We start from the raw sequence: 18295 nt of genomic DNA, 5'->3' as shown, positions 1-18295 counted from the left end.
CTCAACTATTTTTAGAATGCGACAAGAAGCGCCGTCTTTGATCTCACAGGAAATGGAAGGTCTCACGTGTCCCTGCAACCAACACCTCTGAAACACAATATGCACAGGAAGGAAAATTCTGAAGACGAATCTTTACTTTCATGTGAACCATCACTGTTTTAGGGTGGATTTTTCCAAGTAGTCATTTTTCTCATTCAACAGTTTCTTAGGCTGAATAAAAGTATTAAAATAACAGTCGGCCCAAAATACTGGACAAACCGACTTTATAAATCTAGTGCGAAGGAGTACGTGACTACATGTAAAATTAATCTGACCTTTCAGTGATCACACAGGAGGGGAAATACTAACAAAAGGTTTCTAGAAGTCAAATGACTGTAACAACTTCCTGAGGTTAGACAATTATTTAAAAGGACAGGAGCTAATGAGACTCAACCAAAAACATTTACTCTGCCTGGAGGCATTCCTTCTCCATGAAGCATTCCCATTATGACAGAGAAAGTCATAAAACCACCACAGTTGGCATGGAAGCAGTCTGAGTGTCCACTGTGAACACTGCTGTCCAAACTGAGACACATAATGACCCAAAAGCAAATATCATTAAGGAAGTGTACCGAGACTATGAGACAGACTTGACACAACAGAATTCCTCTTATGCTCAAGGAGAGTGAAATCTAATTGCGGTTTTGGACATCCAGTAGTTGTTTTCTCTGGCTAAGCTGTGTACAAAGACAAGGTGAGTATAAGGTTAATGTCATGCGAGTCGGGCTTGGTTTACAGTGAAAACAAACTGACATTTTAAGGAATTTCTCATGAGAATAGTGCACCTTCAAGACAAAAACCACAAGCTTCTTAAACAAATATATGTTGAAAAAATAAATCTGAAAACATTCAACAACACTCGTCTCATTTGTTATATCTTAACAATGCATATGTCTCCCCCATGTGGTAGAAAACAGGTAGCATCGTGTTCAAATCATGTTTCTGGCATTCAAGACAATAAAGCTCAACTAATTAAAAAAAATCTTTATTGTACTTTGTACCAGTTATAAAAACATGTTTCAATAAAGATTCACAGTCTAAATAAACATTTCCTTCATTTAGTAAAAAAAAAAACATTTAGCAAGTTGTGTTCAGTCAAACAATTCTCCAAAATGCTGCTTACACATCACAACAGCAGCACATTTTCCTGTGCAGCGTCACTTTTGTGGCCCACGCCTGTGATGACCTCTGCATCAGTCTGTAAGACCAGCAAAACAACATCTAAGGCCTTTCTCCATGCTTCTTGCTTTACGCTTAGATTATCGTAAATTTCCGCTGCTCGTGCTTCACCAGGTTTCATTTCTGAGAAAACTGCACTGTCCTCTTTCTCATCCTCCAAGAAAAGCTGTGACAACTCTGCAGCAACACCTAAATGTCCGTTATAGCTCTGCAGTTGTTGGCTCACCACAGTCCTGGCTGTGACTTTTGAAAACTTCCCCGTGTTAACCATTACAGTGGATATGTAATCTATTAAACCTTCTGCCATTAGCTGCAACACTACACCCCTGTAGTGATTAGCTGCCGTCGCTGTTGTGGTTTGCTGGACGCAGTCACGATTCCTCTCTCGGTGATACTCCACTTGCTTTTGCAGGTGATGAATACAAAGCATTTCTGTCCGTCCAGCACCAAGTAGAAGGGCTCTGTCTTCTAGCGCGTGGTGTAAACGATACGCACAGGCCCAAAACTGATCCTCCAGTGCCTGCAGCTTGCCATGTATACAGCTTGTAAGGACCACTGTCACCAGTCCGCCGCTCATACCAGCGGAAATATTCACAGCTGTTGCAGATTTGCTGCCACGGCTGCCGAGGTCCCTCCATATCTTAACCTCCGCCCCGCTGCCAACATAGCGCTTAGTCAACTGCGTGGCATAAGTCACCGGTGTGGCTCCAGTTGAATTAGCAAATGTCTTCAAAACCGAAGCTTTCACTTTCTCCACCACAAGTATATGATGTGTGCAACAGTGCTGGATCACTTTCTCACTAGCTAGCCCACTGATTAGTATCAGCTTCACTTCCAGGTTTAACAGAAGCCTAACAACCTTTTCCACCCACTCATCCTCTCTGCTCAAACTCGACAAATCCAACCGGTCACTCACACGCTGTACGTCTTTTAGCCTTTTAAAGCCAAGATGTCGATAGGTGTCTGAGAAATCTCCGTTAATAAGAGCCACCTTCAGGTGTTGTTCTTGTAAGTGAAGGGCAACCGCAGCCTGCTCAGCAGACAAAAGAACAACGCAGCCTGGAACAACGCAGGCATGCTGCTCTGGTAAACCGGGTAACACACAAGTCACCACTTTAGTTATGTCAAACATGGAATGACTGACGTCTTGCTGATTCATTTTTGAGAGCATCTGAACGGCTTCAACTACTAACTTCATTGCGTCGTCACAACCATGGCTCAACGCCTCAGCAATGTGCACGATGTCAGGTAGCTGAGGCTGACGAGGTGGAGGGTCAGACCTGGTCTCACAAAAATGTCTGCTGAGCTTTATTTTCCTTTGCTCACTGATGTTCAGAGTCTTGTGATCAACTTTTGTTGACCTCTCCAAGCGGCACGATGCCTGTGAAGCGTTAGTGATTCGTTCCTCTGACAGCTGGACTTCTAACCGATGGGATGTCGCAGTGTCTCTCTTTAATGGCGTCACACCAAGGCCCTCAGTTGAAATGGCGGACTTCCTGCAAACATCCATGCATATATCCATGCCTTCAGACATAGCCGAGATTATGTGCGCAACTGAGATCCCTCTGTGAAGACAGTCCAGGGCAGCACGGCTCCACGCTCCAGCGAGAAACAGCAAGCATCCCGACCCTGTGTGGTAGACCTTCTGGTGGGCTCGAATCGTCTCGTGAATCAGCTGACCCACAGCGCAGGTCAGCTCCAGGCTCTCGATGATCCGAAAACACGAACACGCAAGAGCTGACTCCCCATGCCCGTCATCTTGGATGAACTTGTATTTTTTATTAGGACCCAAACAGGAATGCAGGATTCCTGCCAGCGCTGAGAGTTTCTGCAGTCCAACATGTTGTCGATGGTTTATGATTGTACTTCCCAGCATCACTTGAGGTGCCTACATTGTAAAAGGAAAGTGTTACGTTTGGTCACTTTTTACCAAGTAAAATCTCTGCAAATATTTTTTTTTAATTTAGCAAAATTGATTAACATACTTGTGTTAAATATTAATCACAGGAACAAGGTCAGTAACAAAGTTTAGCTCCTTAAAGTCCCTTCTCAACTTCAAATTGAAGCTGGTTGTTCTGTTATACTTAATATTTTACTGGATTATATTTCAGATGAAAATATTACACACAGAGTCTGATAGCACCAACAAAACATGTGATCAAGAGGTGCGCTGGATATATATTAAGAGCTGCAACAGTAATTAAAGTAAATAAAATCAGGCCCACTCTGTCCTGCTGTAACATTTTAAAGCTGCTTACACACTAAGGCACTAAGAGTACAAAAACTTAGTATAGACATTCACTCCTTTCGAATAATCTTTTGGCGTCTGAATTTCTCAGTTTCATGTCTGAGTGAGTAGCAACGGCAACATTTCCATATCACTTTCAGCACGGCACATGTCTAAAGTGCGTAGCATCTCAGTATGAGGCAGGCACGCTCACGCAACACACTTAGCGTTGTGTGACGTGTTCTGGAAAGGCCTTTTCCACCTTTCAGCAACAATAGTGACTAGAAAACATCAAGGACAGCACAACAGCTACAGTTTGCATGCCAAAGTCATAAAACACCTTTCTCATTAGGTTTGCTGGACATTTTCACATCTATTAGGCTACAAACTAAAATGTACGAAGAAAAAAGAAAAAAAAACTTCACTGCAATGAAAACAGTTAGCTATGACTATAAATGATTCCTGCACTGAGGCTGGATCAGTCCAGGTCAGGATATGCATTTTACTTCACATCAGACAGGTGAGTCGTCACAAACAAGAGTTATCAGCTGCAGGTAAATTATTTGTTCCCTAGCAGCTGTTCTCAGGTTGAATCCTGACCTCTGACTTTTATTGTAAGTAAAGTAGTAGTTAGATTATCAGCAGACATGGAAAGAGTTTCCAGTGTTTAGGAAATCATAACCAAACTAGACTTTTAGTTATTTGGACAGTTTGTCAAGCTGCCATTAGTTTAGATTCACTCTTTTGCTTATTAGTGCAATACTATGTGTCTCACATAACTTCCTGTACTGATCAGTCTCACATGTGTGACAAATATGACACACATACTGCTGCTCTGTGATGTGCCTGGGTCATTCTACCACAATTCACCGAATGCCCCACACCCGACCATCATCAATTTGACAGATTTTTATTTTTAAGTGGTGAATATTGATTGAGTTGACCTTGTGTAAAATGTGGGGTCATAGGTAACATTATTTCTTTAGTTAAAATTTCTTGAACAGGATGGTGTCACTCCAATAGTGGTCCCAACTGGCAGAGTAATATAATATTGTTACTGGGCTAAAAGAAAAATCATTGTTTTCCAACTCACAGTGATTCAAATAATTTATGAAAAGTGGCACCATAAGCAATCGCGTCCATCTATCCATTATCTATACACCGCTTTATCCTCACTAGGGTTGCAGGGGAGCTGGAGTCTATCCCAGCTGACTTAGGGTGAAGGCAGGGGACACTCTGGACAGGTCACCAGTCTATCACAGGGCTACACTTAGAGACAGACAACCAAGCACACTCACATTCACACCGACGGACAATTTAGAATCACCAATTAACCTCAACATGTTTTTGGACCTTGTGGGAGGAAGCCGGAGAACCCAGAAAGAAAACTCCAGAACGATTCCTTTGCCCTCACCGGGACGCAACCCGGCAACCTTCTTGCTGCACGGCAACAGCACTACCAACTGCGCCACCTTGCAGCCTGCGTCCATCTATATTCAGCTATTTCTATTTTATACAGGTAATATCAAGTGAAACATTCCCTGATACAACATGCAGTGTGAATGCAATAGTGATTCACAATTTACATTATGCTGTACACATGCATAATAAACAATGCTCAACGTGTGTCTTTGACGTAAACAGTTGGTGCTCTCAGGTTCAGTTTTTGGTGTAATCCAGGTTGTGGTAAAATTCTCTACAACTTAGTTTATCACCAACAGAACATGTTCTTACAACTTCCTCTGCTGAAGCCATTTTGTCAAATAACATGTTTACAAATGATACACCCAAACTGTATGACATGAGTGTCTTTTGGAATATCCAGGAAAACCCACCCATATGGTTAACAACATGGGCCTCAATACTGTATAAAGATGGAGTGAACTGGGGAAACTATTTCCCACAAATAACTGGGCATGAGCTATTTTAAAGCAAGGATTTAATACTGATGTCAGTACACTGTGTATTATTGCTACCAACTTCCCCAATACAATGTTTATATGTGATTAACTTTTTGCTCACAAGGTTATAATAAATCAAAACAGGTCCTGATAAAGAAATAAAAAAAACAGATAAAAATATATTCATGTCTGACATATAGATAATGAAAATTGACAACATTTCTTATGGTATAATATGGTATGATATTGAATGTTTTACTTGATTTAAATCAATCACATAAATCTAATTAATCAACTGCTTACGGTTCACCTATCATACCTGCCCAATGCATGTTCAAATGTATGCATAGAAGAAGAAAAGTCAAACAAATATGAGATGGTCAGGTGTAAACGTCTTTTTTTCTTCTTCTTCTTCTTTTAGTGAATTGAGATGGAATAACCCATATATATATCTGAAGGAAGCAATGAGAAACTTTAACGTCAGGGGGACCTATGAATGATGTTAACGGATTAATGGAGCCAGCAATGTTGCATATTCCATGTCTAGAAGAGATTTATGGCTCTGAGAGTCTATTCTACATAATGAGCCCTTACAATTTTGAATCCAGGACTAACCACTGGTAACAAGTTTGGTGCAGTTGCAACTGCGCCTATATCTACAGTATGCAATACATCAACCCCCAAATGGACAGACGGAGTCCTACAGCTGTACATTCTACTAGCTTGCAAGCTAAGCTAACAAGCTAAAGGTAAATTAACTCTTAATTCAGTCTCTCTGTAACGAGACCAAAGTAAAGCAGTGTGTAGAAATGCTTCTAAAAGACGGGGAAGCTATACTATATCCTCCAACTATGCACAAACACATAATGTTACCTTAATATAATATACGACGAGTCTATGATGCGACACAACTTTTCAGCTGTCCTGGCTCAAATGATTACGTACTGCGCATGCGTTGTGTTTCCTGGTTGCTTGGCGACAAAAAAAAACTGTTCGAACGATTGGCTGACACGCTTATGACCCGCCTATTGCTTTTTGTGATTGGCTAACATGCCTGCGTCACCGAGTTTGAGTTATTTCTATTGGCTATTTGTAACAGAAAGAATACAGCCGTTGGTGCCTGCTTTGTTGACATCCGATCGTCCAACACGAGTGTGAAGTTTTTTTTGACTGAATCATTCATTTAGATGGTATGTCTTTACATTAGTGTCTCGTGTGAAATTCATGCTTTATCAGCTTTATTGAGGTTGTGGGATGAGCCGTTAAAAACCGTCAATTTTAGCTCTTAAACCTGTTTCTGTTTGGTCTCGTGTTGCAGCAAGCTAACTAGCATGGTACTAAGTGTTGTGTAAAAAATGTAAAGGGCCTCTCTGCTAACCTACTAACTGGGTTACCTTCTATAAAGTAGCATCCCTGTCCTAATATTTGCATTTTTCAGGCTACAAGTTACCGGAAACCAGCTCCCTCGGCTAGCCAAAGGAAAAAGCCAGTTCACAAACCCGAACTGACTGAAGAGCAAAAGCAAGAAATAAAGGAGGCTTTTGACCTTTTTGACACAGACGGAACTGGAACCATAGACGTGAAAGAGCTGAAGGTTGGTTAAACATGCATTGGATCAAATGTTATTCAATGCGTGCAAATGAACAAATATCGCGATAACTCAGCTTTCTGGCCTGTTCTTTGCTACAGGTTGTCATGAGAGCTCTTGGGTTTGAGCCAAAGAAAGAAGAAATCAAGAAGATGATTGCAGACATTGATAAAGAGGGCTCTGGAACAATTGACTTTGGAGACTTTGTCAGTATAATGGCAGTGAAAATGGTGAGTGGTATATGGTGAGAAACAAGCAGGTAGCTTCCCAGAAGTTGAAAATTGTGAAGAACACAAAAAAAAAGACACAGTGTTAGTCACAGAAACTATTTGGCTCTCAGAATGTAGGGCTGTAGCATTTTTGTTGATGTGCAGCCCTACATAATGCGGTAGATTTTAGTTTAAAGTTAATAAAGTAAAAAAAAACTTATAAGGTATTTATTTTAGCCTTGAAATACTTATACAAACAGTCTGACATGAAAGTTAGGATTATTCCCAGCTAAATATCTCCGTAGAAAACCATGTAACAGAAAAAGTTCAAATGTTTTCAAAAGACTGAATGCAAAAGTCAACTGTTTTTACATTACTCAGCACATCTGTCACAGAAGATTGAGGAAATAAAATAAATACTCCCCACACTTACAAAACTAATTTGACCCACCATGGTGATCAGACATTTTTACGTCTGTGTATTGTACTTAACATTTAAATTCCTCTGTGCCATTTCATTCTCAATCTGCCCTCAGTTGACAATTAAGGCGATTTGTTTTTTTTTGTTTTTTGTTTTTTTTAGCAAAGAAGAGCAGTTTCAGTGTGTTCTGAATCTGTCTCTGTAATACACTGATCAGTACGTGTGTCATGTCTTGGTTCATGTTACCAGGGTGAAAAGGACTCCAAAGAAGAGATCATGAAGGCTTTTCGGCTGTTTGATGATGACTGCACGGGGAGAATCTCATTCAAAAACCTCAAGAGAGTTGCTAAAGAGCTGGGTGAAAACCTCACGGATGATGAGCTGCAGGTATTGTGATTCTTAACTACCCCATGGCTCTGTGTAGAAATAAGTTAAGGATCCACCCATATATCTTTGCATTTAGCTCAGAAAGAGTTTTGAACTCGTTTCTTTTTTTTAATCCTTGGTGCATTCAAGTCTTGGTGCTCTTATCTCTTCATAGCTTTGTATCCCTGCTGTAGACCACCACAAATACATTCTCGACCGATGGGGAACATCTAATCTTTTTTATTTAAATTTATGGCAGTGGTAACAAGGTTTACACTCCCTTGAATTGGTCAAGTTTTAAGGTTGATGATTGATACTGTGGGAAACGTCTTTGGTGTTGCGTTAACAGGAATGTTTTAGGTATTTGAAACTCAGGTCTACATACTGCGCACAGCTGGCTGTATCTCCTGTTTTTAGGATATGAAAGCAAGGTTTCTGGTCATTGGCTGTGGTGGATAGTTTCCAGAATTAAGTAAGCAGGAAAAGCCAAAATCTGTTAAGCACATGGCAAAAATTCCACCGTTCTATCAGTGATGTAGTACCACCTCACAGCAGTAGCCTTCAAGCGACACAAGAAACCATAGGCAGATATTTTCACTCACAATTTGACAAATTCAGTCATTCTTAAAATCACAGAACAAAGAGGTGCTAATAACAGATTTGATTTCACACCACTGCTGCCAGTAGACAGTTGATTCACTGTCAAACTTACTACTGACAAGACAATGTACACACTATACACCAATGTCTGTCATCTAGTTCCCGGTTCCTCTAATGTTGTTATGTTCTTACATGTGACATATGAATAGCAGCTACATTGTTGGTTCCGGATGTTATTTTTTTACTAGGCAACTTCTGCAATGAGAGGCCGCGTATGAGACACGGTGCCCGACTCAGAGTTTTTCCAGTCTGTCGATTCATTCGTCACCGTTTCTGTTTGGTCACATCATGTTTCTTATCCTTTTAGGAAATGATTGACGAAGCAGACCTTGATGGAGACGGTGAAGTCAACGAGCAGGAGTTCTTGCGGATAATGAAGAAGACCAATCTTTATTGAGTGTGTTAGTTTAAAACTCTTGATCTGATGACATCAGAACAGTTTATACAGTAGCTTTGCTTTTTATGGGACTTAGGCTGATTAGTTCTCTTTGTAAATAAATATTTTAACATACTGTATCTTTGCACAGATTTTTCTACAATGCAAGACAAATAAATATATTTCATCATAGCTTGTTTGTTTGTTGTTACTTTTACATAAACCTTAAAAATGCTATTTACATGCAAACAGTCAGTGTCAAATTACAAGAGTTAAATGTTTCCATTGGCCTTGTGTGTGTTTAAGTAATGCTTCACTCAACATCAGTGTTTTACTTTTACTTGCTGTTTATGGTTAGAAACAGAAAGGCTATGGTTTTGACAGTCTCTGTGAAGGTAATTTCGGTACATTGCCAACGCTGCAGTGCAGCTGCAAAGCACAACATCCCAATAGCTGTCCACCAGACAGTGAAAGTCTAAAGACTAAGTTCATGTTGACTAACATGCAATATGTTACTGTAGACAGAAATGACAAGCGTGAACTTGAGATGAGTAACTCAGAATCACTCTCACTTTATGCTTTGAGTTACTAAACCATCTGTAGACGAGACTGTACAGCGCTGCGTTACTTATATGCTCTGATCATCTTATAGGAAAGATGCTCCTGCTGATTAATTGTAATATACAGCGGAAATCTGGTTTTGGCCAAAACATAGAACCTTGTTAAAATAAACAGGATATTGTAGTGACGTGTTTTTCCGAACCGTCAGACGGCTGTCTATTATTTTGAGGATGCTTGCCACTGATTGTGAAAGTTGTGATAACCTGTTCGAGACGGCGAGGGAGCATCAGGTGGAAAATGTGAAAAGTTTTCTCCCAAGATGAGATGTGAATTAAAAAAAAAAATATTCCACATAAGAAATGTTTGAAAGAACTTTGACCTGCTTGATCCGCCAGATTTTGAGTTTCCTATTAACATGTTTATTTTCTTTTTGAACATGTGATAAAGGTACATTTATTGGCATGGCTTTTGTTAAGCAGATTCTTTTCACTTGGTATCAAATTCAGATTTCTATGTTTCCTTTAATTTTGTTCAATTGTTGAGCTGAAACTTGGAATTGATACAGATGAGCCAAATCAAAAGGCCGCATTTAAAGGTTTGCTTTATGTAACCCCCCATGACTCAGATCTGTCCACCTTCTCGGAGTTCAAAGTCGACCAGACACCAGGTGAGAGCTGAAATACAGAACTGAAGCTCACTTTGAGTGGACACAAATGGTTAAATATGAAATTATACATAGATTTTGGGAAATCTAGGGATGAAATGGAACACTGCTTGTCTTTAACAGGTCCATGATACTGGTCGAATAAATACCTCCTTATACAGTTTACCAGCAGTCAGACTAGGATGGTTTCACAAAGACAGACTGACTGAGGCTTACGTCTAACATTTAGACTTGTTTCAGTGCACAAAGTTGTGAAGCTCATGACTATCTTAAGTAGGACTTATTTGCTGTGACTTACTTTTCTTGAAATATACAATTGACCACTTTTGCTTCCATGAAGAACTTAACACTTTTAACGTATTCTTTAAAAAAAAAAAGAATCACTAAGAAACTAAACAACACAAAAACAAAACTGATTTGGAAAAAGATTGTAACTACTGTCGGTGTCCTACAGGAAGGAAACTGTGGCCTCGAAAAACTTTGCTTTGCTTTCTCAAGAATGTTATCTGTAAACCACAAATTACAAGCCATGCTTTTGCCCTTTTGTTTTGTTTTGCGAGTGCTGCCATGGAAACATAGGTCTAAATTTGGAGTTAGTTCACGGGCCAATTTAATGAAGGCAGACTTCAAATGTGACTTTGATGTAGCAAACGGTGAGACATCAGACAGACCTCTAAATTCATCTGTGGCACAAAGCAGCTTAATTCTTGACAGGATGACAATACAATCAATTATGGCTAAATTGAGACTCACCCAGGCCACTCAGCTTCCTTCAGTCTGGCCGAAAACATTCGCCTCCTTGCAGAATTTAACCGTCGGGGATATTTTTTCCTGTGAAAATTCATTCAAAGCAACACAGAAAAAAAAAAAAAATGCAACAAGGTACTGGGATTTCAAAAACCTCTCTCCTGTCTTTACTTGCTCCATACTTTTATCAGCATGCCACAAGTTTTGAGCCATGCTTTTGCTTTATTTATTATTATTTTCATCAGCTGGTGCCACCGAGTGTTGCCATGGAATCAGGTCTTAGGTTGGAGTTCATCCGCTTCTCCAAAACATTGTAGACGGGTCTATTGTGTCGGAACTAGTCTAAAATGTCTTCTTGTAGTTTATTATGAGCCATATAGACTCACAAAATCTACGATGGACTTATTTTAAGCCTCAAAATAAGCCCCTGACCAGTAACACCAACTCACAGAGACAGGAGGGAAAACATGGCGGAGAGTTACGACTCTGCTGATAACATGGTGGAGTAAGCAATGAGATAGATGTTTTTTTCAGACTGCAACCTGTTAACTTGTTTAACTGTAAACTAAATTTTATAATTCATCCTACATCCACCCAACCGGTCGAGGCAGATGGCCGTCCCTCCCTGAGTCAGGTTCTGTTGGAGGTTTTTTTTCCCCTGCGGGGGTTTTCGGTTCCTTCCCACTGTTGCGGACTGCTGAAGCTTATAGGTAATCCAAATGTTTTGGATTGTTGGGTGTTTCTGTCTCTGTCTTTGTGAAGCGCTATGAGATGACTTGTTGTTATAAATATGCGCTATCCAAATAAAATTGAATTGAATTGAATTGAATTAATCCCAGGGGTTTTTGATGCAGATTCTTTAGCATGAAAAAATGCCGTACCCATAATTCATAGCAAAATAGTTGGACAATCAAGTTCTAAGCAACTGTGTGTAACAGATACATGTCATGTCTGACTAAAGTGTGATTATTAATCAGATCAAAGCCACAGTCAAAGTCTAACTTAGTGAAACTAGCCCGACCTGAGGTGGATATTTTGGTGAAACTTCTAACCTAAATTAGCTGGTAAAAAAAAAAACTGTCAACCGCCATGAAGCATGAAAAGCACCACGGTGCAGCGGATTCACTCAAAAATCACACTTGGTCTAATGGCTTTATTAGCAAGGCGCTTGATGTGCATGGAGCAACCCACTTTGGAGGAGTAGGTGTTGCTGAAACGGTGGATGTCTGACTTTAGAGCGAAACTTTCCAATTGGAGTTTGATGTTTTTGTACAGTGGCAGTTTCGTGGCCTTTAATATGTTGACGGCCCCTCAGCTGAGTGTTATTCCCCTGCTGTGGTTTAACAGCGCTCTCATGACGCGTCCTGCTCAGTACTCCCACTGCGTCGCTTCATGTTTTTTATTTTCCCAGAAAAAATGATCAATTTCCAAAACAACTAAGCGCCGCGAGTCTGGTCGTTGGTGGTAAAAGACGGTTAGACTATTAACTCTTAAATGTCAAGGATGTGTCACCGTTATGTAGGCAACCTATTTTCACAAGCCCCTTTGAGTAAGACAAGTTGAACACAAAGTAATAACCGTCATTGTGCCCTGAAGAAGCAAAGAGTGACTGCATCAGTGGTATGTGCTTTTTTGTATACATGTATATATATATACTGACAGAATTTCTGGAGATTTAGACATTCTAACTTAACACTATAATCCAGTGTTTCTGAAATTTCCATTTGCGGTCATTAGTGTTATCTGTTGATCGAATCAGTTGTTCCCACATGTTCTACAACTGCTGTGTGATGATACAAGTTCTTCATGTATGTATGTGATTTGTCCTGTGGTTTTATTCCAGTTTTTATTCCACCTTTCTACAGTTTAAAAGGAATATTCGTATATCAACCTCTTTGGTGTTAAAAGCCATAATGACAGCTGTGAAGTGAAGCCTTTGCCTCGTATCTGTTTAATCCATACGCCTTTTATTCTCATTATTTGTTTTCCTTCTTCGTGAGTTACTGCTGTACACCTGACTCACGCGCTTTGACGCTCGACCTGTTCAGGGAGCTCTGTTTCCACTCCTTAACCAATCACCTTTAAACGTCAGTCAGGTGTACACAACAGCGGAAAACAAAGCTTGTTTGAGTGGGTTTAGTCGACAGTGTTTTTTTTTTTTTTTACATCACCGCCGTAACTCCACGAAGCAACATCCTTTCAGTTTTGGCACTATAAGCCACATTCGATGTCATATATAAGGAGCAGAGTGACAAAAACAACAATTAAATCATTTAATGTACGCTGTATTTAAAAGTTGTTCAGCTGTTGGTACAGTGCTGCTGATTTGACTCAGGAGCTGCTTCGTAGAAAATGAACAGAAGGCAGATTCTGTGAACATGATCGCTCTCGTTCTTTGTGCAGAACTGTGCCGTGTCTTTGACTCAGATGTTTGGTTTTCTGTTTCAGTGTAATCAGCCTTGTTGACCTGGCTTTTTATCCTTTTATTTAGTTTATTTAGGTGGATGACAGCAAAAGAGTTGACGTGACTGAATCTCAGGTCTCTCCCTCGTAAATTACTGTGTGGTGGCATTCAACAGTTTGTTTCCACTAAACATCGACCTGTGGCAACTTAACTGTGTGGTGGTAAAGCTTTCACCTGTGTTTGATCATAACAGGATCAGGAATTTGTTTGTATTTAATGGAGTTTTTAATATTTGCTCGCCAGCAGCCCTCATGAGTGGCTGCACAAGTTCATCTATAATTTAGTCAGTAGACTGCTGACATGTTCTTGCTTTGTGGAATATACTAAGACTTCAGACATGATTATTCCAACAGATTAGCAGATTGTGTCCTGCGGGGACACTTTACATGTGATCAGACCCAATAACCCGGTGCAACAACACTTCACTTTCTCGATAAAGGAAGGAAACTGTGGGCGAAATCGCACTCAGATAACAAATTAAATATGAGCCATTACTCCTCTGAGCAGTTTTATCAGATCACTCACCGAACAGTAACAGCCATCACCTCGTCAGATACATCGATTGTACGTTCATGTCGTACTTGGAAAGACTAAATCATGACTAAAGCAGAAAATAAAGTGCTTTCGTCAATAGGTACTCGTGCCTTTTGGAATGAAGTTATCACTGGTTTTTAGACATGATAAGCTCCAGGGAACAAACACCTGCACCGTTCACCCGCATTTAACTGCAGGATCGACTGTCTTTTATCAGTATTCTGTTCATCCAAGTTGGTTTATGAGAAAGAATTCACCAGATAATAGAGGAGCTGGAGGCTACGTTTTGATTTTAAACATAACTAATAGGTAAAATCTTTGCATTCAGTAATGATGACTGTGAAAAACTAAAAAAAACAAGCTGTGTCATCCCTCCTGTCGTACCGGTGAACAGGACCAAAAGAGGCGATCCCCCACCCACACCATGTGCTCTTCCTGTACACTTACGGTAATATCAAGCACGCTCGCTTTTCTCAATCACTCAAAATCACCTTCATGTGTCCTTGCGTCTCCGTAAATACATGTAAAATAGCAGAGGGCTCCTACAGTTCTCTACACTAAGAGTCATTTTGTTGAAAAGTAGACAATTGTTTGCAGGATACCACCGTGTGCACGGCTGTTGCATGCAAAGTGTCAAATATGCGCCCACTTGCTCGGCAACCTGGAAATGCAAACTGTTGACAAAGGGGAGACCGCAGGGGTGGAAGTCATACTACGAGTGAGTGGGAGTAGGAAGTAAACTACATTATTAAGATGAAGTAAACAAATGTGTATGGCGGTGAAATAGTTTAAAATACAAATTCTTAGCTTACTGCCCCTGATGAAGGTGAGTTCATGTACTGAACTTTCACTTAAGTCTCAAATGTCAGAAAAGAAAAAAGGAACGTGACTAATGTTTCTCTTAAGGCGCCCACACACACACACACACACACACACACACACAAGCCAGAATTGGAGAAATTTCACACCAACAGAGCATTTTTTTTTTTTTTACACATATGTTTTATTCAGATCAAACCATGTAAAGGCAAAGTAATGACAAACAAAAACAAAAACAAAAAATGACATAATTACAGTACGACCGAGTGACAACGTCAAGTGAAAACAAAACAAAGTTATGATGAGCAACAATTGCGGCTGAGACATCTGCAGCGATAGCAGACGCTGCGTAATAGCGAAAGAAACAAATAAAAGAACAAATATGTGGCATTAAACTGTTCAGCAGGAGAGAGTACAAACGAACACGTAAAACAAGCCAACCTACAGCTAATAACACTGAAGAATATAATTCATATTTACACAGCAGCTTGTGTTCGGTTCCAGCCTCGGGCCTTTTGTCATCTCCCCCCTGTCATCATTTAAAAAAAAATTTATAATAAAATAAATAATAGTGTTTAAAAAAAATAAAAGAAGAACTCCTGGAGCTTTTATTTATTTATTTTTTTGTGTGGCATCTTCACCTGCCTGCAGCTGTCAGATCAGCCGTCAGAGCCGTGCAGCACTTCCTTCCCCTTTGTAAACCATTGCTTTTTAGAATAGGTCTGTTCCAGGTGCTCCCACTAAATTGTTGAGTTCAGAAATAAAAGCGTTCTGCTCTCTGGTAACTCCTGCTAACACTGGGCTTTTGTTAACATGAGTCCAACAGGGATAGTAGCTGCAACAGAAAGAGGAGATTCACATTTGTCATTGTAAAATGTAGTTTTTATTCTTCACTGACAGACACAAATTTAAAACCACACTTTTTATTTATTTATTTATTTATTTATTTTACAGTGCCTTGTAAAGTCAATAAAAGGTGAAAACCAAAATGCGTCACAGCCCCGACCACATTTTTGAGAAAACACAAGCATTTTTCTGTAACAAAGAGAAATTTGAAGGGGAAATACACACAAAGTCTATTTAAGAAAAGGTGCTCCTTGCCTTTTAACATAAAATGAACTCAGTGGGTAGAATACACAGCATATGAAAGATTTCCTTCCTTACAAGTTGGCACTTTCGTTGCTGAAATGATTATCAGCAAATCTCACCACGTTTAGTCTCACCTCATTGTGCTTTCATGGTACTAAAAGAAAAAAAACACTTAACAGCGGAAAAGCACGCCGGTAAAATTAAATAACCTCTTTCATGCTCAAACATCAGTTGGTCTGTTGCAGTGGTTTGCACAAGAACACGTTCACTCTCGCTGGTTGACCTCCATCCGTCAGCTTTCAGACGTTTGCCGTCTGTCTTAAAGTCACACTTTTTGCTGCGTTTAACACTCTGGCTGACCACAAACAGCAAACTCTCACTGTGTCACGGCACAAAAACGCTTCGTACGGCAAAGTTTCACTAAACTTGACGTAAAAAGCTTGAGCAGTTGAATGAAGACGAGGCATACGGGACGACTACATAACACCGCTTTGTGGTTTTTGTTTTTTTTTGCTTGAGCCTGACATTCGGCCGTTCAACAAGAACACAAGGACAAATGTTTGACTGAAAACTGGAAAAAACAAACCAAAAAAAAATAGTTGCACTTTCTACAAACACACAGGAAAGTTGTAACTTATGTTGAATTAAAGCACATATAGTAATGCTTCATTATTTTCTGTTTAGTAATGAGTAGTGTAAGAATTGCAATGTGAAATTCCAGTAATTGTCAAGGATACTGACACTTTGCAGTCTGTTTGGTTTTTCTTTCCAGCTAGAAGTTTTATGGAGACCTGACATCAGTTCATTGTCAGGCCGAGGTGCAGCGTTGGTGTTGGCCTCTATCACAACAGGAGAAATGTGATTGCGAGTCAATCCAAACTTGTCATACTTAAAGTTTGTGTGTCGCTGGCCGGCCGATGTGACACATTTCAGACACAGGTACAAGTCTGTCTAAAGCTGAAGGCTTTGTAACCACAGTTCGAAGTGGGGACCTATGGAGAGTCGTGTGCCATCACGATGAATCAATCTGTTTCCTGATGGTCAGTGAATTCCTCCACGCTGGCAACTGCCTGCCCGTTCAGCGCCAGTGTCTTTTTTTTTTTTCCATTAATATTAATTCTTTAAATGAAATAATATGTGACAGAAGGCTGTGGATGATTTGTGCTTATTTAGAGGCGTTATTTAACAACGGAGCTGCGCTGAGGAACAGAAGTAAAGCTTTACTTCTGCTGCTAAAAAAGTAATGTAGTTACTTTTTTAAAGACTAAGGTGTCTGGGTGCCGCTGTAGCTCACCGGGTTGAGCTGGCGTCCCATGTGCAGGGCTACAGACCCGATGTGGAGGTCATGAGCTTGAATCCCGCTCATGGCCCTTTCCCACACGTCCTCCCCCCATTCTTCTCCCCCACTTTCCTGTCTCTTTCTCACTGCGCTGTCAAATAAAGGCACAAAGGAGAAAGAAAAAAAAAAACAGAGTAAGGTGTCATTAGTTTTAAAGCGACCTGATCAGTGATCGCCCAACATTGTGAGCAAGGACCATGTGACATCTCAGCATTGACGTCAGCTGTGATATTTATAATATGACATAATGATACACATATGATAGTTTTGTAAATATTCCAGCAACAGTAACAGGGAATTGGTGGTTCTGTCGCTTTTTCCCACTGAAAAAAAGAACAATATGCTGTAACTGTTGTGCAAGCTACCAAAGTGCGGCTACGACTTCAATGCAACAACAGGATGGAGGGGATGGCAGACAAGAGCAATATGGGGGCCATTATTATTAATAATAATATTTTATATATATATATACATACATATCAGTTAATTTAGGGCAGATAATCATGTAGTGAAACTCTGGTATCGTGACAGCCCTGTTTAAGAACATTACTTTGGTTGTAAAAAATCTCTTTGGCAGGTGTTTCTTCTTCGACAGCAACAAACCTTTTTGTTTTTTATTTCTTTCTGCTGGCTGCTATCTTCATCAGAGGTAACAAGCCAAAGCGAGAGTCACACTGGATGAGAGTCCAGTAGATTTTCTAACTTCTTGGCAACACAAAAATGTTTTTATTATTGGCTTAAAACTACGTTCGTAACCGTAGCTTAACCATCAGTGAAGACATTCGTTAAAGGTCGTGAACCCTGTTAGACTATAGCAACTCAGACGGAAAATCATACACACCTAAAAACCCACTTTTTTTTTGCATAATTTAAAGTGGAACGAGGACTTTGACGGCTATGAAGATACAATCTGATGATAAATGCTTACACCTATCTAACACCTTTAATCTGCACACTTTTTATTTCCATTGTGACATGTCTGTGTCAAGTGACCTTTTTTTTTTTTTTTTTTTTTTAAATATATCCTGCGCTTTATCTTCCTGTGGTGGAGGAGGTAGTGTTTTATGACTTTTCATGGGACGTTGCGCACATTGTGGCAAAGCTGCTTAGTA

The 18295-nt window shown here is 40.0% G+C and overlaps 3 protein-coding genes and 1 long non-coding RNA gene across 4 annotated transcripts in view; 2 read left to right on the top strand and 2 right to left on the bottom strand.

Moving 5' to 3' along the window:
- Nucleotides 1–1008: 1008 nt before the first annotated feature.
- bbs12 (Bardet-Biedl syndrome 12) lies at nucleotides 1009–6271 on the bottom strand. Its single transcript, XM_008291067.1, has 2 exons — nucleotides 6220–6271; nucleotides 1009–3106 (listed from the first exon to the last, which is right to left on the bottom strand). Exon 2 carries the CDS (start codon nucleotides 3092–3094, stop codon nucleotides 1166–1168), a length of 1929 nt encoding a protein of 642 aa, XP_008289289.1. The 5' UTR covers nucleotides 3095–3106; nucleotides 6220–6271; the 3' UTR covers nucleotides 1009–1165.
- Nucleotides 6272–6425: 154 nt separating this feature from the next.
- cetn4 (centrin 4) lies at nucleotides 6426–9158 on the top strand. Its single transcript, XM_008291056.1, has 5 exons — nucleotides 6426–6536; nucleotides 6785–6940; nucleotides 7036–7164; nucleotides 7814–7951; nucleotides 8898–9158. The coding sequence occupies exons 1-5, from the start codon at nucleotides 6534–6536 to the stop codon at nucleotides 8985–8987; spliced, it is 516 nt and encodes a 171-aa protein (XP_008289278.1). The 5' UTR covers nucleotides 6426–6533; the 3' UTR covers nucleotides 8988–9158.
- Nucleotides 9159–12481: 3323 nt separating this feature from the next.
- The window catches only part of il21 (interleukin 21), a 13513-nt gene continuing 7699 nt past the window's right edge, over nucleotides 12482–18295 (top strand). Inside the window, exon 1 of the mRNA XM_008291015.1 lies at nucleotides 12482–12558. The gene's annotated coding sequence lies outside the window, so the exon portion shown is untranslated. The remainder of the gene's footprint in view (nucleotides 12559–18295) is intronic.
- Nucleotides 13106–18295, bottom strand: part of LOC103364042 (uncharacterized) — a 33467-nt gene continuing 28277 nt past the window's right edge. The window contains exon 2 of the long non-coding RNA XR_520524.1: nucleotides 13106–15590. This is a non-coding gene — a long non-coding RNA (uncharacterized LOC103364042). The remainder of the gene's footprint in view (nucleotides 15591–18295) is intronic.

This window comes from Stegastes partitus, unplaced genomic scaffold (genome assembly GCF_000690725.1).
Source record: "Stegastes partitus isolate 25-593 unplaced genomic scaffold, Stegastes_partitus-1.0.2 Scaffold16, whole genome shotgun sequence".
Taxonomy (NCBI): Eukaryota; Metazoa; Chordata; class Actinopteri; family Pomacentridae; genus Stegastes; species Stegastes partitus.
Note: the sequence above shows the minus strand (reverse complement) of the source record. Positions and strands in the feature narration are given on the sequence as shown.